Source organism: Rhamphochromis sp. 'chilingali' (assembly GCF_963969265.1).
Source record: "Rhamphochromis sp. 'chilingali' genome assembly, chromosome: 6".
NCBI classification, from domain to species: domain Eukaryota; kingdom Metazoa; phylum Chordata; class Actinopteri; order Cichliformes; family Cichlidae; genus Rhamphochromis; species Rhamphochromis sp. 'chilingali'.
Genome location: NC_137933.1, coordinates 38367092 through 38391668, shown reverse-complemented (window position 1 = coordinate 38391668; position 24577 = coordinate 38367092). Strand labels below are relative to the sequence as shown.

Below are 24577 nucleotides of genomic sequence, written 5' to 3'. Positions count from 1 at the left end.
AGAATGTTTTGTCCATATTGTGGCCATAACGTGAGAGAAGTTGTCAAGTTCTGCGGTTCATGTGGCAAACATATTGAGTTTTTGGCGTTTGTCAACAACAGTAAGTATTTCACAAATAACATATATAAAAAAGGTTGTCTGAACCAGTTCACAAAGCTGCCATTTGGCTGTTTACAGTTTATTTACATTTGAATGCAGTCCTTATTTACTATATTATTTTTATGTTATATAAATTGCATACACATTATTTTGCAATCATTTAAACCAGTAAGGTATATATCTGTGAAGATTCTTAGTCGTCCAGGTTAGGGTTATAGTTGTAGACTTTATTTGTCTTGAATTTACTGAGGCCCAAAGAAGCAACATATTAATTTCGTTTAATAATGAGACAATACATTGGTTTTTAAATGTCATTGTTATTTAAAACTGCACATTTCTTGTCTGATGATCTATATTACCATTTCCCATCTTATTTTTTTTCTGTTTATAAGGATCAATTCAAGAAAACATTTCCATTGAAGACCTCATTCAGAAATATTTCAGAGACGGTTACTCCTATAATGAAACATTGGACATTTTGGCCTCAAAACATAAACAGAAGATCAGTCTGACCACACTTAAAAGTAGATTAAGAAGTTTATCACTGTCCCGCAAAAAACATTACTCAACTCAGGCCTTGATTTGTGCTGCAATAATAGAAGAGCTGAAGGGACCTGGTCAACATTATGGATACCGTTCAATGTGGCAGACACTGCGTCAGAAACACCATCTTTCTGTGAAAAGGCATGATGTAATGGTGATGATGGCAGAGCTCGACCCATCTGGAGTCCAAAAGCGCTCAAAGAAAAAGTTTTTACGAAGAGTTTACGATTCACCTGGACCAAACCACACTTGGCATGTTGATGGATATGACAAATTAAAGCCATATGGTTTGACTATCAGTGGTTGTATTGATGGCTATTCGCGGAAGATATTATGGTTGGTTTGCGGAGCAACTAACAGCAACCCAGAAGTCATAGCTCAACACTACGTTCAGTGTGCTTCAGAGTTTGGAGTCATACCAGTGCGACTTCGCACAGACTGCGGCACTGAAAATGGGACGATGGCAGCAATGCATTGTGCCTTACGGTCATCTCATCAGGATTTTTTTGCAGGAGCTGCCAGTCATATGTATGGATCTTCAATAACAAATCAAAGAATTGAAAGCTGGTGGTCGTACTTCAGAAAACAGCGGTAGGTTTTAAAATTTTTCAAGAAACAACTATATTAAGCAAATAAAAGTGTGGCTGTAATATATAGTCTGTGATGCAGAAGCCTTGATTTGTATTACACCACCTTTCCTTTATAGCTTCAATGTGTAGCCAAGTATAAGATAGAAAATTTAAACTGTCAATAAAGAAAGTGAGATGAATAGAAATCCAAAATGCACGCACTTTACATCAACTCAAGAAACAGTTTCATAAACGTAAGAAATAGTGAGGCTTTGAAGGATAGTGATTTTGAACTGATGGTATGTTTTTGTCTCTTCTAGAACACAGTTCTGGATGGACCTTTTGAGTGACATGAAGGAAATGCACCTCTTTAATGGTAGTCATGAACACATGTGCTTGGTGCGCTTCATTTTCATGGCTGTGCTTCAGAGGGATCTGGATGAATGCAAAAGAAAGTGGAACACGCACCTGATCCGTCCAGTTAGCCAGTCACGCTGTCCATCTGGTAAACCGGATGTGATGTATTACCTGCCTCATAGGTTTGTATCACTCTTGTCAATTTAAAATGTGAAAAATCAAAAGTCTGTAATTTAAGTAGAAATCACAAAAATGACATTTTTTTTAGCACCTTTTAATCTCTAAATGGTAAATGTCCTGTATTTGTATAGCGCTTTACTAGTCCCTAAGGACCCCAAAGCGCTTTACACAAACAGTCATCCACCCATTCACACACACATTCACACACTGGTGATGGCAAGCTACATTGTAGCCACAGTCACCCTGGGGCGCACTGATCTATGCACTTGATCATATAGTCTTCTTTTACTGTATGGTCATAAAAAACAGACACCACAGTGTTTGTACCACCCAAAATTTGGACTAAATAGGTCTACTTTTTTCACATGTTGATTCCAGTGCTAAAATTTATGAAAAGCCGTTTTATATTATCTCCTTAAATACATGACAAAAATCTGCCAATGTTTTCAGCAAGTCAATTGTTCAAGACAGGTAGTTACAGGAACTCTGACCACCTTCTAGTCTATTCAATGCCATAATACAGCCAGTGGTCTTAAGTAAAAGCATATGTTCACTTTAAGCATAATTCCCCCCCCCCCCCCTACAGAGACAAGGATGTTGTAGCGTTTTCTTAGTATTTTAATAGTAAAAATTTTCCTTGTACAAACTTTTAGGTTTGGTGGACGCGACTGTGGCCTTGCAGTTGGACATCAAGAGCTGAGCCAGTTCAGGATGAGTTCAACTCCCGATTTCTGTGGAGACCCTCACCTACAGGAATATTTTGAAGGACTAAACAGTGGCTTCAGTTCATCACAGACATTGGAATCTTGTGTGGAGAACTACATCAGACTAAAAGGACTTGCTGGGTTGTAATGCCAAGGTTCCCACACATCCCAGAACTGTGGATTCCACTTTGTGGTTATAATAATGCACCACCTGCACTTTTGTTAAGGCAAAAAAAAAATGTTTTTTGCTTCAAGTAGATCACAATTATAGTTCATCAGTTTATAGTCACTTAAAAAAATAGCCTTTGTGTTTTTCCAAATAAGAATATCAGTTGTGACGATGAGATCAAATAAATTATTTATCCTAACAGATGATATTGTGAAGACTCTCTTAACCTCCACCTTAAATGCAAGACACGTGTTGGTATTATTAGCTTTATTAATACAGGTTGATATAAAATAAAGGAGTAAAAACACTCTAATTTAAGTAATAAGATTTATTGTTAACGTTAACAAGGCAAATTACACTTTGCACTGAAATAGAAATTGTGTAAAATGTACAATATCTATGAATATATCTTTTCTAAATGCTGGATAGTAGTAAAGGGAATTCTAAAGCTAAGGGTACTAAAAAGTAATCCTTTCAAATCACAGACATTTACTTTAGCATTGTAACTAAAACAAAGGCCTTGGCCCAACAGATATCTAGCCAATTTCTTTAAACAAACCTTTTTGTATAAGAACAAAAACACAGTTGAAATGAGGACTATATTACAGTGTGAGGATCAAACTGTAAGTCGATCAATACAGACCAAAACCAGGAGAGTTTAATATTCCAAAGTCCATATCATCCTGGAACTGCTTATATGACTGAGCCATTGGTATCACAATGGTGTTTGCACATGTTTTCCCAATTGGGAAACGTGATGCATCACCAAACAGCAATCTTGGTCTTGGTTCCATTCCAGCTGGTGGAATGCTGTTTAGGCCCGTGGCAAACATCAGGATGTCTTGTAGGGAGACTGCTGTTTTGGTATCTATAATTAAATAGAATGTAGCTAAAGATAATTCTTTATTTTATAATAATTCCAAATACAAAGCAGAATATCAGAAACTTGGATCCTCAAATGTTCCAAAGTGTTATGTTTTTACTGTTTTTCCAAGATTAATAGCACAAACACCCATACCAGTTCAATATAAAAAAATATATAAAACAGCAGCTCTGTGGTGACTTACTATTGCGGTACAATTTTTCCATTTTAAACAGAAACTGTAAAGGTGATAATTTGACTCTGTTATTATTGTTTTGTTCATGCTAGGTAGCTCCCCAATAGCCACTGCTGGCAGCACATTCATCCCCCAAGGGATGAGATTCAACTGCTAAAAGACAAAAAAAGTGCTTCTGTTCTATAGCAGAAATATCACCTGACAGTTTAAACTTAAAAAATATATATCATAAAAGTAATATTCATGAAAGAGCTGCTTTATTGGTTTTCACTGATCGTAGAAATTTGTTTGCAGTACAAGTTTTGTATTAAACAAACCTTCAGCGTCTATCAGATAGTCTCGCCAGAATCCAAGCACCCTGGTTTCTTCCTGCCGTCTTGAACTGCCAGGTTCGCTCAGGACCACAGCAAACATGTCCTCTAAAAAATCAGATGTCAGCGGCTCTGGTCTTGAGCACATGAAGGGTTGGAACAACAAAGGATGCTGCTGCAGGGCATGGATTACACCAAGTGTTGCGAGGCCATCCTTAAATCTATAAGGGGAAAATTGTCATCAGCACTACAATAAAAAAATGAAAAACACTTTTTGAATGTTTTATTTTAATTATTCCGAAAGCACAATGAATTTTACAGACTTTATTGATCCTAGGGGGAAATTAGATCTCAGCATTTAACCCATCACCCTTGGGGTGAGCAGTGAGTTAGTGCTGGCTGTCTTACTCAAGGACACACCTGGTGTGTGGGCTCTCATCGAACGTGCTACCTTCTGAATCCCAGTCTGATGTTTTATCCATTGCTCCACCATGCCACCTTCCGAATTTATATTTTACCATCTGCATTTCTATTCATCAGCAAGTGAATGTTGGAAACTGGAGCTTAAGTTACTTCAGCCACAATGTTGCAAATGCATTTTCAGTCAGTACAGTACTGTAACGATGGTTAAGTGTTACTGGACAGTGACATGTTGGTTTTCTCTGCACACTGTTGTTGTTCCTTTAAGATTCATGTTTGGTTGGGCTGCAGAAAGTAGTGAGGGTGGTGTACAGGAAGGGGTGGGGTGACCTGGTTGTTCTGTGTGTGTGCCAGGCTGAAGAGAGGTGTAGTTCGAGAGCGCTTCCCCCTGAGTTAACAACCCGCTGGCTTATGTGCCGAATAAACGGACAAACTGAGACCCCAACCGTCTGGTTCTTGTGAACGTTACAGTACGGTTTATTCTCAATAAAATCAATAATGTAAAAGATCAAACCACCTGCAAAGATCAAATTTGCACTGCATTTTTTTAAAGTACCTGCCTAAACATGGTCATTGGCTGAACTTGTGTTTGCAGCTTTATCCAGTTTTATGCGGGGACTGATAAGTAACAAGAATTCTAATAGAATAAGTGTTTAAAAGTTTGAAATTTGATCTCTGTCCTCGCAGCTTCACATGATTTTTTCCATACTGAGTAAAGCACATGCATGATAACTCAAAAACTTTTTGCAAACATTAGGCTCAAAGTATAATTAACCATGGAAACTATAAGTAAAAAGGGAAGATGCAAAACTGTAAAATTAAGCAGAAACATACATATTATTCGAAAAAAAAATTGGTCAAAAGAATAGGCGGCTTCTGTAGCTGTGGTTTGTTATCAATTCATTATAGTGTTGCTTATGGTTTAAAAAACAATTTTGTTAAAAAACTATTATTAAAATACTGTAGCTACATTGCCCCATTATTTAGTATCAGTCCAAATACTTACAAATATGTTACCTTTGGATTGAGAAGTGGTTGCGGTATATGATGTACCACTTAAGGTAGTCCTTAATGATGTTGCCTTTACCATCTAAAGAGTCCGGAAATACATAGCAGCCAGCTGTCTGCAATAAGCTGCAATGCATTTCAATGCACCCATGGAGTTCCTTCAGCGTTGCAGCATTGGATATCTAGTGTTTACATAATAAAAAAAAGAAAATTGCAGTATCACAAGGTTGTTGTCCATGACGTTCACATCAAAATCATTTTAAATATAATTACTAGTGCACTTCAATGTTTGGTCTATATTTTAAAGCATGTTATTCTGGTATTGTTTTCTACTCCTCTACTTAAAGTCAAACATTTATCTTTGTTCATAATTAACAAACATTGGTACACTTAGCATGTTGATTAAAATTACAACTACTATGGAGCACAGCGTTACAATCCAATGTGCAATTAACACATCAAGCTTTGTGATAACAAAGGAAATTGTAGTTTTACAATCGAATATTTAAATCAACATACTTCCAACAGAAAAGCTTTTGTAGCTTCATCAGTTACATCTTCAATCGTGACCTCCACCACATCAGACTTTGTTGTCCCAATCAGATGCTGGTAGAGTGTCTTGGAGAGGAAGGCAGGCCCTGGACCACCATGTACCAATGATGTGGCAATCATTCTGCCAGTAAGGAAATATTCATCCTCTCTTGCAGCTGGTAATGGATTTATTTAGTTAGTTATGCTAAAATAATGCTTTAAATTATATGCCTTTTTATTTTAATAAAAAATTAATCATCCAAGCTTAACTTCAGAATGTATTAATTTAATTTTATAGTCAGATGGTATAAATTTCTCACCAGCGCTGTCAAATGTAAGAAATTTGCTGTCCTCAGGTCCATCAAAGATTCGTCGCGATCTAAGGCATTTCATTAATAATGTCAAAAATTCACGTTTAGGACCACCATTATCCATTCCATCTTCACGCTGTCCTGCATCATCGCTGAACTTCACAAGTATATCATCAGTTGGGTTGTAAGACACACGTCTAAAGCCCCGAGCTGCTCCATCCCAAACATTTGCCCTGTTTATATTAAATCTGCTGACAGATGTTTTTATTGTCTTAGACGCCAGCTCTTCGAGTACTTCTGCAGCAGACAGGCCATTTGTACTAGAACATAAAAAAATTATTAAATATCACATAAAATGAGGATGTTATTACTCACTTTTATCATATTTACATTCTCACATTTAAATGTATACTTACCTTTGTGTTTCACTCTCATCCTTTTCGATGAGAACTTCTTTGTCTGAGTCACTATCAATTACAATCGGTGCATAAACACTTGTGTATGTGCTGCAATGAAAAACATTTAGTGGGCAAAGTAGAACATTTCTTAAAATCTAAAGTTAACTAATATTTTATTGGTCTAGTGCAGTGGTTCTTAACCTGGGTTCGATCGAACCCTAGGGGTTCGGTGAGTCGGTCTCAGGGGTTCGGCAGAGCCTCCACCATGACATGCACGGCTCATTTTGTGCACCAATAAAAACATATCTATGTCTTGAATTTGAATTTATTTTTTTTTCACTAAAGAGGGGTTCAGTGAATGCGCATATGAAACTGGTGGGGTTCGGTACCTCCAACAAGGTTAAGAACCACTGGTCTAGTGTGTCAATACACAAATTTCTGTGTCCAAAACATACCTGTAGCAGGGACCTTGAGTCTAAATATCAAAAATATATGAACAGTTAATATAATTTATGTTTGTAGCCTGTATGATAATTATTAATGACATTTTTCAGAGTCTTACTTCAGAAGAAGTTTGCAAGTTTGACCCCCTGTAAAGAATTTAAATAATTTCAGAATTTACAATATAATACACAAGAATGTATTTTGGCTCCACCCTATTCACGGTCGCCGCACTGTATTCTCCACAATACAAAACTTACCTATTTCTTGAAGGTGCTCTTTCCGGCGTGCTGTGATTATCTGGAAAATCCCATACCTGATAAGTAGTAAAATAAGATTAACAGCACTTTTTAAAACTTTAAACTTTTCTTGATTATATTGGTGTATACAAACACACACACACACACCCACCCACACACACACACACACACACACACACACACACACACACACACACACACACAAAACACCGTTAAAAAAAAAAAAGACTAACCACAGTGTCCGACAGTGGGCTTTCTACTACTTTTACTTGAACTTCATTGTCCTCTTCAAATTCACACTCTGTGTTGCAATCTGCAAATATTCAATGATTCAAAAAATACAGTCTAATTTAAATATATGTATGTATTGAAAGGTATATCTAACAATTAGCAAACATATACAACACTTTGGCTATGCAGCACAAATTAAATATATTTAAAATCTGTGGCAAAATCATGTCACTCTCTGATTAACATTTTTTGGAAAAATCTTGAATTATTTTTAATATCTAAACTTTATGATTGTCACTGCTTTATCAAAATCACTTACCAGTATTAAAGAAGTCATCATGGTTACAAATGTAGAGAGTTACTCTTTGATAGGCCTTCCCTATGGCATCCTTGTATTTTTGGATGGTGAAAGGGGTGTTGGTTCCAGGAATTGTGCTAACTTCCCTTGCATCAGGGTATAGCAGTACATAGGGTCCATCGGCCATGGCCTGGTTAAAGTCCTTATGTTTTTTCACGCTGGCAGACAAGATTTGCTCAGTTGACCAGTGAGAATGAACATCAACCGGAAGTGACTTTCCTCGAACAGGTCTTATACCATCACTGGTCCTTCTCATGATGCCAATCTGTATCTAGAAATGAGATTAACAATAACATGTTTTTACATCTTTGTTCCTACATGGTCTTCCATTTTATTTCTGATCTGTAGTTGTGCTCCAGCTGTGCTATGACTCAAAAGACAACATTAGCGACTAAATATAGTTTTAACAGGGGGCATATATTATTGAAGGACTGTTGACCAAAGGCTGACAATTAAGAAATTCAGATCAGGTTAAAAATTGTAAGCCCTGTATCAGTGGTGAACTACAACCCCCAAGAGCGGCAACTAGATCGTTTCTAGTTTCTTCGACGTTCCCCGAGCAACACTAATGTCCAAGGTTGTGATTAGCTGAACACACCATATACAGGCAATGAACAGCAATCAGCCTGAAAGTAAATTAAACAGAGATAGTACGGGGGGGGTCCATAGCTGTAGAGGACATAGTTAGCCACCCTTGCAATATATACAGTTCCTTTCATATGCATATGGAAGTTTACAGTGATGCCTTGGCAGTGCTAAAGGTAATTTGGATTTTGTATTAGCAACAAAAGTGGTCAACTTCCACGTTCAAGTTTATGACATACCTTCACTGGTTTCTGTTCCTTCTGTTCCTGGTGTTTCTTTGAAAAAAATGCCTTTCTTTCCCTTTCTTTCACATCCCGAAATTTTATGAATGACTCCACTAATGATTTCCCAGCTATAAACAGAAAAAAAAAAGTTATAATTTTAGGGAAGGGACAGTTAACAAGATTTATTTAATACAAATATGTTTTTTACCCTGTGTAGACTGTATAGTTGTGCCAGTCAGGATGCTGGAACTGGTAGATGGAAGAGCTGCTGCCTCTTCACTAAGGGCAGGATTTCTCGACACAGTGCTGGTGATGTCCTTTAAAAACTTGATGTTTTTACCACATAGACTACAAAAGGCTGGACTGTCTGCCAAGAGGTGTCCACAGAAGGGACAGTACATCTGTAAAAATGACCCCATCAAATGTTTTACAAAATTAAGATTCACTACAACCCACAGAAAATACAAGTATTTCACATCTTACATTAAGACTCCTGAATGCACAGGAGATTACATATTTTATCTTAACTTTCATTATATATATGTATATAAAGTGCACAGCATGCTACTTTGGATGTTTAGCAAAGGACAGAAATCGCTAAAACATTACGTTTTCATACTTTTATCCATTTTTTAAAACCAGTTGTCTATGAGCAAAGCATAAACCAAGCGTTCATATTAATAAAAACAAACAATCAAACTAACAACAGTTTGCACATTACCTTTATTATGAGGCGTGGTGACTATCCTTGATGGTGTTTTCCGCTGGTATCCATCTCCATGTGTTTTCAACAAAATTGCCGTTTATTTTGCAAATCTAGCTCAACACTGCCCCTAGCGTCCTGGAGCACTTCCGTTGTGCTTTGGATTTTGCATGTGTTTTGTATTTTGCATGTGTTTTGTATTTTGCATGTGTTTTGTCTTTTGCATGTGTTTTGTATTTTGCATGTGTTTTCTCTTTTGCATGTGTTTTGGATTTTGTAAGTGTTTTGTATTTTTGCAAGTGTTTTGTATTTTGCATGTGTTTTGTATTTTGCATGTGTTTTGTCTTTTGCATGTGTTTTGTCTTTTGCATGTGTTTTGTATTTTGCATGTGTTTTGTCTTTTGCATGTGTTTTCTCTTTTGCATGTGTTTTGGATTTTGTAAGTGTTTTGTATTTTGCAAGTGTTTTGTATTTTGCATGTGTTTTGTATTTTGCATGTGTTTTGTCTTTTGCATGTGTTTTGTCTTTTGCATGTGTTTTGTATTTTGCATGTGTTTTGTATTTTGTATGTGTTTTGTCTTTTGCATGTGTTTTGTATTTTGCATGTGTTTTGTATTTTGTATGTGTTTTGTCTTTTGCATGTGTTTTGTATTTTGCATGTGTTTTGGATTTTGTAAGTGTTTTGTATTTTGCATGTGTTTTGTATTTTGTAAGTGTTTTGTATTTTGCATGTGTTTTGTATTTTGCATGTGTTTTGTATTTTGTAAGTGTTTTGTATTTTGCATGTGCTATGGGTTTTGCATGTGTTTTGTATTTTGCATGTGCTTTGGATTTTGCATGTGTTTTGTATTTTGTACGTGCTTTGTCTCTAGGGGCCACCGTACAATATAAATATCAATAAACAAACATGCAATATAAATATCACAATAAAATCATGCAAATAAAATCAACACTATGTACCAATACACAGATTGATAAAACATAAAAACATAAATTTCCACTGTATGACATATACATGTCATACAAACGTCCACCACAAGATGAGTATGGAGACCATGAATTATAAATAGAAGCAGACATGAAGATAGTGTTAAACCACCTGCTAGCCAATACGCCACATTGTATGCCATATCTTTTTATGAGGTATGAAGATTCATGTGCTTTTGTGCTGAAGGTTTTCTTCTGTTCTCAAACTGCTCTTCTCTAAGAGATCAGTCTGGGAGGAGTTCTTTTTTTCTCCAACTCTCTCCCCTCATGTATTGTGTATTTCATTGTTCTTCTCGTGCTGCCTCTTCTGAATTGTCTTCCCAATGTGATGTTTGTGCAATGTATGTATGGTCAGAAGGGGTCCAACTTCACTGGATGTAACATGCAGAGGTGGGACCAAGTCATTGTTTTGCAAGTCTCAAGTAAGTCTCAAGTCTTTATCCTCAAGTCTCAAGTCAAGTCTCAAGTAATGTCAGGCAAGTCAGAGTCGAGTCTCAAGTCACTGGTGTAAAAGTCCGAGTCAAGTCACAAGTCTGAAACTTTGAATTTCAAGTCCTTTCGAGTCTTTAAAAAAAAAAAAACGAAAAAATAATGTTGCAGTTATGCTAAATGTAAATATTAGACCATGTAATTTTAAAATCTGTGTTTTTCTCAACACATGACAAAATAGTGAACTTAGAAAATATACACAAATTGTGAAATTGCACCTCTTTAAAATGCAGCTCCAAGAATAATTTTCACCGACAGTTCTGAGATAAGCTGCATGTTATTCTTGGATGCGGTTGTAGGACCAGCTTTAAAATCGCATGACAAAAATATCATACACATTAAAAAAAACTGTATCACCAACGTAGCCTGGACAACATTTGCTAGTTAGATGAAGTCAGCTATCTCATCTTAGCATATTTATATGCATATTTATAATTATACGGTTCTTGGAGTGAGTGCATACACTCATGAAGTTTAGTAACTTCAGGTCACTGCAACAAGCCCAGGTACAGTTTACCGACGGATGGGTGCAGGACCTTGAAATGCACCGTGTAGAACGAAAGACCATCATACGTATCATAAGTTTACCAGTCTCACAAATTGTCGTCATAAATACACATTCCTTAACCGTTTATTAATAGGACCTTTGAGCTCAACGGTAATTAATTAGTAGTGGAAATAATTTCTGGTAGCGTTACAGAAATGTAGCAGTGACAACAATATTGTATGCTGTAATCACCGCGCGGATAGGAGGCGGCTGGCTTGACCGCGGCTCACAAATGACGGCTCACTTTACCGCAGTCTGTAATCGCACTGGGCAATTAGTGATACAAAAAACCTGTTTTATCCTGTGAATAAAAGTATATGTTTTTGTCAATGTACCATAATAACAGAAGCGAAACGCAATATTGTGTCAGGACAATTCACTATTTATGCACAATAAATAAAGGAGCATAGCGCGACAATTTCTGTTCAGCGCCAGACTTGCTTGTAACCTATATCACCAATTATGTTATGAAAATGACGTATTAACTACTAAAAAACACTGACCTTCGTGTAAATGCTTGGAGCAGACTAACCTGTGAGCTGGAGGGTTCTGGGACGTTATATTTGGTCTTTGAATGGCTGCAATCCAGGCCATCCGTCGCGTCTTTGTTACTTCGGAAACATGGCTTGAACAATTTCTCTTCAACGACGTAATCCGATAACAACCGATCTCTTTACCCGTCGGCTTCCCGTGGCTGTCATGCGACCGGCTATTGCAGTTAATAATACAACGGCTTCTTGACATTTTTGTGTTTCTTTTTATCACTGTATAACTGATTTTAATTGAAAGCCTGCGTGCGCTAGTACCGCTTGCCACGAGTTCCCAGAATCCTTTGCGGTTCTACCCGTGAATGACCTCACATTTTCAATCTCTATATAATATGCATGTTAAATTTTATATTTGGGGTAAAATATCAAGTCTTTTCAAGTAAACCGGTTCAAGTCCAATTCAAGTCCCAAGTCATTGGTGTAAAAGTCCAAGTCAAGTCACAAGTCTTAGAACATTTTTTCAAGTCAAGTCTAAAGTCATAAAATTAATGACTCGAGTCTGACTCGAGTCCAAGTCATGTGACTCGAGTCCACACCTCTGGTAACATGTACGTGTAACATTGCGGTGACAAATTAAGGCTCATCATCTAGAGTGCTAAATTGTCAGAAATGTAAGGTAGCTCAGTAAATGAACTTGTGCTCATTGCTCTGTATTATTTAAACATTCAGACCCCCAAAGGTCTTTTTAGTCATGTTTGTTTTGTCTGTGGTTCAACAGGTTTCTGTCTTCCTGTCTTCCATTTCTTACAACACATTCACACTGTTACGCATACACAACCCAACTCTGCATGGCCACAGATGCAGTATTTGTTAGTCCCGCAGTGGGAGCTTAGATGAATATGTTCAAGCTATTTCTGTTTGGTTATGTGTTTTGCGCTTATGAGTGTAAGCTTACAGTACACTTTAGTGGCAGATTTTTAATGGTGGAGTATACTGAATTAATGTTTTCTTCCATACTAAATAGTGAATTATAGGTTTGTGTAAAAACTTTTTTTCATTTCTACAGAACAGGTGTGAGCAACAGAACCCTGGCTGATGGAGAACATAGTGCGCTTCTTAATCATCCTCTCCACTGGTAAGATCACCACACAGGAACCACACTTTGTGATAGTTTGTTCATACATGTGTGCTGTATTCATGCTGTGCTGTGTCATACATTATACGTTGTTGTATGCTGCTGTGTGTAGGAATATTCACTTAGAAACATAAAAAAATAGGAGCATTTACTAACTTTTTCTCTGTGTAACCGCTATTTAGTTTGTGAGCATCTCAAACTAAATAAATAATTTAGTTTGAGGTGTGAGAATTAGAGTTTCCACTTTCACCTATACTCTTTCACTTATATAAGAGCTATTAATTATTAGCTTAAAGCACAGTACACACTGGCTTCAGTGAACTTATTTACTGATGAATCACATCTGTGCTTGTAAACTCTGATCTGAAAGACTGTAATGTAAACTCCTGCAGTGCCATGTTAAAAGTCCATCCATCTATTCATCTTCTGCTTATCCAATTCAGACTCGGACCCACACAGTGTACTGTAACTGTTTGTTTGTCTCTTTAATGTTATGGCACACACAATGCTTCCAGCTCAGCACCTTTGATTTCTCCATGGCCAGCTTTCCAGTTGGATCCACGCTCCACTGCAGGTCCCCAGCATCATTAAAGAACAAACAGTTCAGCAGAGTTCAGCAGTGTGATTCCTTCCACCTGGCCCAAAGCCTCCATGGCACTGCCCCTCCACTGCAGCAGAGCCAGAGATCACACCACTGCCACATAAGTTGAATATTTTTTTTTAATACTGTGTGCTGTATTTTAACAGTTTCCAGTAACAATGACAATGACCTGGACTGGAACTTTTGCGGCACATGGCACCATGGCAACAACCCCCTGAGCCTGAACCTCAACATCTCTACTGGCTGTAAAGGAATCTCCATTTCAGCCAATGAGAGCTTTCTGTCCATCAACGGGCAGATCACAGCCCAGTGTAGGAGATCTGAAGTGATTACCTTCAAGCACCTTGGACTTGAGTCAGGGGAGGACATCAAGTTCTGTCTGGACTGGGAGCCACTGCTGGACCAGTTAATGCTGACAGTAAGTGATAACAATTTTTAAATTTAAGTGTGGGTTCTAAATGCTATTTTTTTTTGTTTCATCATTTGACACCCATTATTTTACTCAATAACATTAAAGTTCAGGAGAACTCAACTAAAAATGAGCGTGAGGTAGTTAAATGAAAGATGTGGAAAAAGCACATGTGTATAATAATATACCACCACCACATTCTAAAAGCCATATAACAAAATGTAAAATTTATATGATGTTCTGTACACTGCATACACTACACTAGCTAAATTCAAGATTATTATGATAATTTCTGTTTTTTGTTTTTGTTTTTCCTGTTGTGATGTTCAGGTAGGAGAGAAGAAGCTTATTCTGTGCTCACCTGCAAGCCTGCAGGATTCCTGCTGCACTGACCTGAGTGATGTCCAAAACACACAAGAAGCAGACTACGGCATCCTCAATACCGAGATTAATCATGATTTCATCACCGACAAAACACGGATGGCGTACAACTTTCAAGCAAATTCCACCAACTACAGTAAGGAAGATTACACATATTGTGTCAGCATATTCTTGATAGAAAATCTATGAATGAAATATATTTAGCAAAAAATAAAATTGATGTTCTGTACTGTTTTATTTGTTCCAATAACTCAGTTTGTCTGTAATGTTGTTCATATTTAGCTTTGCTGAACCAGCATTTCAGATTTCTGTTATCAAGTGCAGCATGTCAGAATCAGAACTTTCTCTTCTTTTCTGTTTTTGCAGCAGAATTATGTGAACAGGCGAAACGGGAATCCGGCCCCAACAAGTAATTTCCTCTCTTTTCCTCACATGCACCAGTTTATTGCAGGGATATCATGGCAGGATGTTGTAGACTTGATCCTTCCTGAAGTACACAAACTTTGATTACAAACGAGGAGTGAAGACATTAGCTGTCTGATGTAATATTGCTCCATTCAAATGAAACATGACAAACTTATAATCATGGCTGTGCCTGATGTTTGTGTCCAGGTGTGCTGAGCCTCCATACGCTCACAAATCTGATGTGGAGATGAAGGAAGATTTCAAAGGCCACAGCGTCACATCACCTGTAAGACAAACACACAAAAGTTAAAGAGACTTGTCTTCAGATTAACCTTTTCTTTTCCAAACCAACCAGTGTGAGAAGGCTTTGATTTATTTTTAGAGAGTGGATGCTCTTTGTGATAGTGTGTCAGCTGTTGTATTGCAGTGTTACTGTTCTGAACTACCTCATCTTACAATCTCATTTAATTATAGCTACATTATAAAAACGATAAAATTGAACAAAATTTTATTTGTAATAAACTATACTGAAACAAAATGAAATTTATTAAATTTCAATTATTTTTCAAAAAAACATTTGCAGTTCATTGTAATTCATTTATGTCGCCCACTGTGGCACACAGATATATTTTTATAGGTTAAGAGGAACACAGAGGGCAGAAAACATGTCAGGTTTTGGATTTGTGTACACTCAGTAGTGTCAGTTATTATTTGGTGTAGTAATGAGTTTAAAAACTGGAGGAGTGAAGAATGAAGTTAGCCTTACCTTTGCTTTCTTTAGTGCTCAGGCTGTGATGAAATGCAACCTTTCCTCCTTAGACACACAAAAATGTCCCGCTCTGCAGAGTAATATCACCTCTTAAATCCAATTATTAGGTTTCTGTAGGTTTCACCTGAATCACACATCTGCAGAAGTGAGGTTTCACTTTCAGTCATACGACTGGGATGAAGATTCATATTTTTAGAGTTTGCACTGCTGACATTAGCAAAAAACCTTCTTTGCATCTGAGACTGTGTGCTTCCATTTTTAATCCAGACTTACTTTACAGCACATTTTTGAATAACCTAGAGTATTCATGCAAGTAGAGGGGAGAAGTGATGTAGTACAGAAAATAGGGTGGGAGGTTAGTCACATAAAAGTGACTGATGGCAGCATTCTACTGACGATTACAGGATGGTGTTGAAAGCTGACTTTTTTTTCCCTCTAAACGACCCTAAAATAGAGTCATTTAGTAACCCAACAATCTCAAAGCAGAGCCACAAGCAGAGCTGCAGAGTGAAGCAGGTTTTGCTTACATTGTAAAAACTCACAGTTCTTATATGTGCTGTCTTTTCCAGGCCATTGCTGGTAGACCTGTCAAGTCCAATATCACTGTCCACCTCCCTGCTGCCTTAAAACAAGCTGCGAAAAATGTTAACAATGTAGCCTGCACTTTCTTCAAGAACATCTCCCTGTTACAGGTAAGGCTGTTTGCCTTCAGTCGATACAGGCACATATGACAGGATTTCAGGTGACCTTATTTAGCTGTCAGCCTGCAATTTTTTCCAGTGTTCACATTTGCGATTCTATCTGGAATACTTTTGTTGCTTTGTGTGCAAATATTTATGCTGCATTGTGTAAGATGAAGGTCAAGTTGTGTGTGTTTGTTTCAGGAGGCTCACAAAACTGCCAAGCCTATCAATGATGTGGTGGAAATCACGGTGGAGAACGAGATCATCAGAAATCTGCCTGAACCCATTAGGATAGATTTTTACCATGAAGCCGTATCTGTAAGTTTGTGTGTTTCTGTGGCGTTTAGCCTGTATCAGTACGCTCCCCACCCACTTTATATTACTTAAAGCTACTTCCTTAAACTGACACTTACTGTACCAAATAGTAACTGCTGAATTGACTGCAATGTGCTGCAGTGCAAATATCAGTAAACACTCAGGGTGACAAATATGGCTCAGGTGCAGAAAACAAAAGCAAAATGCTGTTAAGTTCTGTAATATCAGCCTGTTGACCTCAAAGGTGCAACAAGCACAGAAACCATGTGTAGCAAAAATAGACTGCGGTCTTAATGTGCATAGTTTCTGTGAAGTAGTCACGGTGACACATGAAACTCCCTGTTTTTATGTTAACTGTGATCTAAACATTCTTTAGCATTATGGCGATACACAGTAAGCCAGATTATGTATGCAGCAAATAGGAAACAACTTTAAAGGAACTAAAATGTAAATATGTCCAACAAATGCGATATATGCAACTTCTTATTGGGAGATGTCTGCAGCTCACATCTTTGTTCCCTCTTTATTTCAGGAAAGCTATTTAAGGACATGTGTTTCTTGGGACACTAGAAAAGGTTGGAATCCTTTAGTGGCCATGCATACAGAGGTTTGCAAAAGTATTCGGCCCCCTTGAACTTTTTCACATTTTGTCACATTACAGCCACAAACATGAATCAGTTGCATTGTATTGGTCTTTCACGTGGAATTCCAAAGTGGTGTACACATGAGAAGTGGAATGAAAATCATACATGATTCCAAACATTTTTTTTACAAATAAATAACTGCAGGGTGGGGTGTGCGTAATTATTCAGCCCCCTTTGGTCTGAGTGCAGTCAGTTGCCCATAGACATTGCCTGATGAGTGCTAATGACTACATACAGCGCACCTGTGTGTAATCTAATGTCAGTACAAATACAGCTGCTCTGTGACGGCCTCAGAGAATATTGGGAGCAACAACACCATGAAGTCCAAAGAACACCAGACAGGTCAGGGATAAAGTTATTGAGAAATTTAAAGCAGGGTTAGGCTACAAAAAGATTTCCCAAGCCTTGAACATCCCACGGAGCACTGTTCAAGCCATCATTCAGAAATGGAAGGAGTATGGCACAACTGTAAACCTACCAAGACAAGGCCGTCCACCTAAACTCACAGGCCGAACAAGGAGAGCGCTGATCAGAAATGCAGCCAAGAGGCCCATGGTGACTCTGGACGAGCTGCAGAGATCTACAGCTCAGGTGGGGGAATCTGTCCATAGGACAACTATACTAGACCTCAGTGCATCGTTCGATACTGTTGACCATAATATCCTATTAGAGCGATTAGAACATGCTGTAGGTATTACAGGTACTGCACTGCAGTGGTTTGTATCATATCTATCTAATAGACTCCAATTTGTACATGTAAATGGAGAGTCCTCTTCACATACTAAGGTCAATTATGGTGTTCCACAGGGTTCAGTGCTAGGACCAATTCTGTTTACATTATACATGCTTGCCCTAGGCAATATTATTAGAAGACATAGCATACATTTTCACTGCTATGCAGATGACACCCAGCTCTATCTGTCCATGAAGCCAGATAACACACCAATTAGTTAAACTGCAGGAATGTCTTAAAGACATAAAGACCTGGATGGCCGCCAACTTTCTGCTTAATTCAGATAAAACTGAGGTTATTGTACTCGGCCCTGAAAAGCTTAGAAATATGGTATCTAACCAGATTGTTACTCTGGATGGCATTACCTTGGCCTCCAGTAATGCTGTGAGGAACCTTGGAGTCATTTTTGACCAGGACATGTCCTTCAACGCACATTAAACAAATATGTAAGACTGCTTTCTTCCATTTGCGCAACATCTCTGAAGTTACAAATATCCTGTCTAAGAGTGACGCTGAAAAACTAGTTCATGCTTTTATTACTTCCAGGCTGGACTACTGCAATTCGTTATTATCAGGATGTGCAAAAAACTCCCTGAAAAGCCTTCAGCTAATCCAAAATGCTGCAGCAAGAGTCCTGACAGGGACTAGAAAGAGAGAGCATATTTCTCCTGTATTGGCTTCCCTTCATTGGCTTCCTGTTAAATCCAGAATTGAATTCAAAATCCTGCTCCTCACATACAAGGTGTTGTGTCCCCCACAAGCCATGTGGGGGACACAGCAAACATGTGGAAGAAGGTGCTCTGGTCAGATGAGACCAAAATGGAACTTTTTGGCCAAAATGCAAAACACTGTGTGGCGGAAAACTAACACTGCACATCACTCTGAACGCACCATCCACACTGTCAAATATGGTGGTGGCAGCATCATGCTCTGGGGGTGCTTCTCTTCAGCAGGGACAGGAAGCTGGTCAGAGTTGATGGGAAGATGGATGGAGCCAAATACAGGGCAATCTTGGAAGGAAATCTCTTGAAGTCTGCAAAAGACTTGAGACTGGGGCGGAGGTTCACCTTCCAGCAGGACAACAACCCTAAACATAAAGCCAGGGCAACAATGGAATGGTTTAAAACAAAACACATCCATGTGTTAGAATTGCCCAGTCAAAGTCCAGATCTAAATCCAATCAAGAATCTGTGGCAAGATCTGGAAACTGCTGTTCACAAACGCTGTCCATCTAATCTGACTGAGCTGGAGCTGTTTTGCAAAGAAGAATGGGCAAAGATTTCAGTCTCTAGATGTGCAAAGCTGGTAGAGACAGACCCTAAAAGACTAAATAAATCAGTCTTTGCAGCAAAAGGTGGTTCTATAAAGTGTTGACTCAGAAGGCTGAATTATTACACACACACACCCCACTTTTCAGTTATTTATTTGTAAAAAATGTTTGGAATCATGTATGATTTTCATTCCACTTCTCACGTGTACACCACTTTCTGTTGGTCTTTCATGTGGAATTCCAATGCAATTGATTCATGTTTGTGGCTATAATGTGACAAAATGTTGTCACATTACAAAAGTTCAAGGGGGGCCAATACTTTTGCAAGCCACTGTATTTGACATTATTAATTATTATCTATCTGTATTTCCCATTTTCTTTCCCATAATTCCCACCAATGAGCTTTAACTGATTTATATTTTCCTGCTGCAGATTCTCTGCAGGTGAACTGGTCAAATGATGGATGTGAGACACAACAGAAAGGGGAAAACCACACTGTGTGTCTGTGTAACCATACAGCTTACTTCACTGTCCTGGTGGTAAGACACCGTTTTTCATACAACAATAAAAACAGTAATGAGATGTTGCTTATAAGTACTAAGTCGTTTTAAAGATGTATAAAATAGATGTTCTCTAGCATATCGAGACTATCTCTCCACACCGTTACATATTCCATATGTACGGGGTACGACCCCCCCCCCCCCCCCTTGGTCATGGCGTGTGGATATTTCTTTAAGACACTCCGGCACGCCCGGTGTGACCATGAGCTGGGTCCCCTCCAACACCTGCTGCTGATTCACTGCTGGCCCCTCCCACAGCATCCCTCCCATGGCTCCACCTCTGAGGCCTGGGCCAGTGGAGGTTGACTATCAAGCAGTGGAGGTTGACTATCAAGCGGCAGATGTTGAAGAGGTTTCCATCCTCTCCTTCGGTGTTGCCCACCTCTCCCTGGTCTGCTCCCTGCTGGTCCCTAGGCACAGTGTTGGGCGAGATGGGTCCCTTCAGCTCTTGATTGGAGCATGCCAGTTGTGGCAACTTGCCCTTCCTGGGGTCCCGTCTAATAGAGCGGACCTCAAAGTTGATGCTATCACGCAGCCATAGCGCCTCCTATCTCAGGTGCTGCTGCTGCCTGATTGGTCTGGTTGCAGGCAGTTGAGTGCCCTGCCCCCCAGCATTTATGGTCCCCTTCCCGCAGTTGGTTGCTGCCATGGTGGGAGTAGTAGCCTTTAGCCCTGCCCCTGGTCCCTCTGGATACCCCTTCGGGCCCTCATGTGCAGGGCAGCATGCCCTACAAGGGCGTGAGGGTAACTGCTGCCCTGCTGGTGGCCATTTTGTCGCTCGCTTTATAGGGATGGAGCTTGACACAACAGCTGCAGGCAGGGTGGGGACATGGTGAGCCTCCCCCATCTGTGCCTCTAAGGAGAGCAGGCTAAAATGGGGATGATGGCTGCAGTGTTCCCTCCCATGGCTCCGCCTCTGTGAGGCCTGAGCCGGTGGAGGTTGATTATCGTGAGGTGGATGTTGAAGAAGCTTCCTTCCCATCTGGCTGCCACTGGAGTGTGTCCCGGACGGGTGAACCCATGTCTGGGTTGCCTGATTCCGGGGCCCTCCCACAGTGTTCCCTCCCATGGCCCCGCCTCTGTGAGGCCTGGGCTGGTGGAGGTTGATTGTCAGGAGGTTGATGCTTATGACGCTTGGCTCCAGTCAGACGACCAGAGTTGCCTCATGGGACTGCCTGTCTACCCTGCAGCCACCTCGCTGTGCTGAGGGGCCTATACAGGCGTGTGGAGACAGCCGTGTTCAGTTGAGGCGAGTAGGACCTCGGAGCTTAGGCTCAGCTGTACTCCAGCCACCCTCCTCCCTCCTGACATCTTTTGAGTTGGGCCTCGTGGCCAGGACTGCTGAAGGCTGTGTTCCCCTGGCATATTGCCCGCGCTTCACCAGTTTATGCGCCAGTTGGCTCGGCCACCAGTTGACAGTTCTCCGGCCTGCGGCGCTGGCTCTCTGTCTGGGAGATTGCCCAACTGTTGCGAGTCTACGTGGCCAGCAGGGCCCACTCAGTGAGCTGACACCCATGGTGAGTCACTTCCCTGGCTTCACTGTAGCTCCAGGCTGTCTTCCCCTGGCGTGTTGCCCGCAGTTGCCGACTTACGCGCCAGTTGGACCTCGCTGCAGCGAGTGAGCATTCTCCAGCCTATTTTAGACGGATTTTCTCTGGCATGTCAGCTGCTGCAACTCCTGGCTGTGTTCCCCTGGAGTATTCCCTGCATTTGCCGGTTTACACGCGAGCTGGACCTTGCTGTGTTTGATTCTTCAGCCGGCAAGTGAGTGTTCTCCAGCCTGCAGCGCTGTGCACGAGTGTCTTGTTTGAAGTTCACTCTTGCTGCTCCCCTGTCTGCACACAGTGCTAGCGACCGCTCAGCCCTGGGGCAGACCTTTGGGTTAAGTCCCCGCTTGGCCTTCAGTGGGCTAGACCACACCTCCGTCTGTGGACAGCTGGGCGGCGCCGTGGCTGTGTGGATCGACCCTTCAGGTCGCATCCCTGCCTTGGCCCTTCATCTTTGCAGCTGTACTGCTGCTGCGGGCTGTGTTCCCCTGAGTGAGCTGACACTTGACCCTTGACTGTCCGCCAGTGTCTCGTCAGGCCCACTCTTGCTGGCCCCCTGTCTACGGATGGCTCAGAGTGGCTGCTATGCCCTGGTGGCGAACCTTGGGTCGCTCCTCACTTGGGCCCTCAATGGCCTGAGCCACCAGCCCCTCCCCTGTCGTGGATGATGCAGGTTGGCTGCTCAGCTCCTGGGACAGGCCCTGGGCCTCGTCCTACCTCGGCCATCCACTGAGTGGCCGAGATGCTGCGAAAGGCTCTTTTCCCCTGGCACTGTGTCACTGCCTAGTGCCAGGCGGGGATCTGTTGTGACTTGGCAACTCCAGCCGGTGGCTACGACTTCCCGACTGGAGCGTCATCGCGGATTTCGGTCACGGCGATAGCCAGCTGCTGTGCACGAGTGGCTTGGTAGGTTGTGTTCCCCAGGCGTATTGCCCGTGTTTGCTGGCTTTCATGCCAGTCTGACCTCGCTGGGGCGAGTGACAGTTCTCCAGCCTAGTGTAACTTCAGCCAGTGAGTGAGAGCTCCCTAGCCTGCTATGCTGGTTCCCTGTCTGGTGCTTTGCCTGTGTGTCACGGGCTTACATGGCCAGCACGGGGACACCCAGTGAGCTGGGACTTTGTGTCTGACCTCGAGTGTCTCGTTTGCGAGTTCACTCTTGAAGCTGTAGTGACAGTGCTGGGGCAGCTACTTGGCAGCTCGGTGTGCTGCGCTCCCTGGCGGTCTGCTTTGCGGTTCCCGGGCTGACCTTAATCGGCCAATCACTTGCGGTCCTGCATGACTGATTCAGGCCAGTCTGGGGTCTGCAGACTGCTGCCTCCACCCCTTGGCTCAGGCTATGCGTCTGCGAAGCCCTGACCAGGGTGGTGTGCCTGTTGGTGCGTGGTCACTGACTCCCAGCACTTTCACTCTCAGCGGTTCAGTTGCACTGTCTCCTCGTGGGGTGTCTTACAGAGTTACCCTGTACATATGGAATATGTAACGGTGTGGAGAGAGTCTCTGACTAAGAGAACCAAGGTTACACCGTAGCCTTACGGGGGGGGGGGGGGTTGTGTTGCTTTTTTTTATTTTTATTTTTTTTTTTTTTTGTGTATGAAGACCTTTTTCTGCTCATTGCACTGTCCACTTGTAGGACCTGAAGCCTCGATCAGTGTGCCAGCCCCTGGAACTCACTGCTATTCGATATGTAGGCTGTGCTGTATCTATGATCAGCAGTTTTGCTCTTATAATTTATCTTGGCAGAAAAAAGGTATGTGTGCATACAGTCTATGGAAACAGTTTTTAGATTTTTTTTTTTTTTTTTTTTTTTTTTTTTTTAAATTTACACTTAGGTAATCTGTTTCTTTTCAGTACTCCCATGCAAATATCTAGCAATGACTATTCCATTAGACACATGCCAGTATCTTCAAACACAAGGAGTTTGCATTGTATTTTGTATTCTTATACTATAACTGCATTTCTTGCATTATATAGTTCTGCTTCTAGATGTTATATTTCAACACTGTCATCCAATTAAATACACAGTACATACAATACATAGATTTGAGGATTTCAGTTTTTTGTACTTTCTCTTAAACTGGCTGCTGTAACAAGGTATTTTCTTAAGTTTTGGAATAAAGTGTTTTTGTCTTATCTTATTTGAAGAACATTTGGGGTATTTAAGTATAGTATACATATTAATATTAATATAGGATTACTGAATTATTGTAAGTGCAAGCAACAATAGAACAAGTTCATACAAAAACTTGGTGGCATTACTGTGATCTTGTGGTTAACTTGCTGAAAATAGAGATGCAGCTCATGTACCAAAATATGTGAGCCGTATCACCCTTGATGTTAATAACAGAATCGTATTACTGTTTTCTCACCACATTCTTGTCATTTAAAAACTGGAAATGTTTCTTTGTTTTGTTATGTTTTTTTTTTTAACAATTTCTGGACATGTGAACCAAATTTATTTTCAGATTAAAATACCTTTGCATGGTCTGGCTATGTTTGCACAACTGATTGTCGAGGTGTCTTAACCTCACACTATAAAGTGCTTTGAGATGACCGTTGTTGTGTTTTACTGCTATATAAATAAAATGTATTTGATCTCAAGTACAGCTGCAATCTGCAAAAAGTGAAAGAAAAGTGCTTTTTTTTTTTTTTTTTTTTTTTTTTGTTTCATCTCATCATAGATTATGCTGCCATTTGTCATTTTGGCTGTTTTTTGTTAAAATCTTTCAGGTTTGGTAAGCAAGAAGTGCTGTTTGTTGACATCATGCAGCACCCTTCACTCTACCTGAGGAACAGGTACCTGGCCACAGGAAAGACTTCAGCTTCAAATCATAATCCAACTACTCCCACAGTTAACTATGAAGAAAACTTCATGGTTAACTGTGTATTATGCAGCATTTTAGAGGCAAACAGTTTATTTATATGTACAGCAGTATGACTCTTTCTTTATCTCATACCAACTGTTGCACCTGTGTTTCAGTTTGGATCTCATATCCAGTAGATGTTCTTGTACACTGTGTCATCTTTATAAAGTCTCACAATCCAGCTTGTCACTTCAGCGTTTTCAGCATACCAAATCTAAGTGATCTGCAATTTTATACAAGCTGGAACAGCTGAGGTAGGTTTTGTTGCACACAGGTGAAACAGCTGTGGTCAA

The 24577-nt window shown here is 40.3% G+C and overlaps 3 protein-coding genes across 7 annotated transcripts; 2 read left to right on the top strand and 1 right to left on the bottom strand.

Annotated features, from left to right (window-relative positions):
- LOC308398369 (uncharacterized protein) lies at positions 1-2725 on the top strand. Of its 2 annotated transcripts, none has more exons than XM_080884945.1 (4): positions 1-100; positions 1155-1233; positions 1532-1750; positions 2402-2725. In XM_080884945.1, exons 1-4 carry the CDS (start codon positions 4-6, stop codon positions 2598-2600), a joined length of 594 nt encoding a protein of 197 aa, XP_080741071.1. In that variant the 5' UTR covers positions 1-3; the 3' UTR covers positions 2601-2725. The 2 variants fall into 2 exon arrangements, with proteins under 2 accessions (XP_080741071.1, XP_080741070.1); XM_080884944.1 differs by having other exon boundaries at positions 492-1233; positions 2402-2724.
- LOC308398368 (G2/M phase-specific E3 ubiquitin-protein ligase) lies at positions 2405-9536 on the bottom strand. 4 transcript variants are annotated; one of them, XM_080884940.1, is made up of 14 exons: positions 9479-9536; positions 8966-9158; positions 8773-8885; positions 7910-8219; positions 7593-7672; positions 7360-7415; positions 7221-7248; positions 7114-7133; positions 6677-6766; positions 6270-6580; positions 5938-6125; positions 5428-5600; positions 3997-4211; positions 3023-3489 (listed from the first exon to the last, which is right to left on the bottom strand). In XM_080884940.1, the coding sequence occupies exons 2-14, from the start codon at positions 9156-9158 to the stop codon at positions 3254-3256; spliced, it is 2013 nt and encodes a 670-aa protein (XP_080741066.1). In that variant the 5' UTR covers positions 9479-9536; the 3' UTR covers positions 3023-3253. The 4 variants fall into 4 exon arrangements, with proteins under 4 accessions (XP_080741069.1, XP_080741067.1, XP_080741066.1 ...); XM_080884943.1 differs by lacking the exons at positions 3023-3489; positions 3997-4211 and adding an exon at positions 2405-2495; XM_080884942.1 differs by lacking the exon at positions 3023-3489 and having other exon boundaries at positions 4079-4211; positions 5417-5600.
- A 3530-nt stretch (positions 9537-13066) lies between these two features.
- Positions 13067-24542, top strand: LOC308398895 (uncharacterized protein; the record flags this gene model as incomplete). The annotated part of the gene is made up of 11 exons (XM_080885762.1): positions 13067-13106; positions 13854-14125; positions 14447-14633; positions 14864-14906; positions 15110-15188; positions 16241-16363; positions 16556-16672; positions 17202-17244; positions 19749-19855; positions 23054-23170; positions 24151-24542. The coding sequence occupies 11 exons, from the start codon at positions 13067-13069 to the stop codon at positions 24157-24159; spliced, it is 1137 nt and encodes a 378-aa protein (XP_080741888.1). The 3' UTR covers positions 24160-24542.
- Between the last annotated feature and the right edge of the window lie 35 nt (positions 24543-24577).

Coding starts and splice junctions, on each gene's coding strand:
- LOC308398369 (XM_080884944.1), top strand. CDS start 4: ATGTTTTGTCCATATTGTGGCCATAACGTGAGAGAAGTTGTCAAGTTC. Junction 1,234..1,531: donor TCGTACTTCAGAAAACAGCG/GTAGGTTTTAAA, acceptor TGTCTCTTCTAG/AACACAGTTCTGGATGGACC. Junction 1,751..2,401: donor ATGTATTACCTGCCTCATAG/GTTTGTATCACT, acceptor ACAAACTTTTAG/GTTTGGTGGACGCGACTGTG.
- LOC308398368 (XM_080884940.1), bottom strand. CDS start 9,158: ATGTACTGTCCCTTCTGTGGACACCTCTTGGCAGACAGTCCAGCCTTT. Junction 8,220..8,772: donor AGGAACAGAAACCAGTGAAG/GTATGTCATAAA, acceptor TCTCATTTCTAG/ATACAGATTGGCATCATGAG. Junction 7,416..7,592: donor GCCCACTGTCGGACACTGTG/GTTAGTCTTTTT, acceptor ACTACTTATCAG/GTATGGGATTTTCCAGATAA.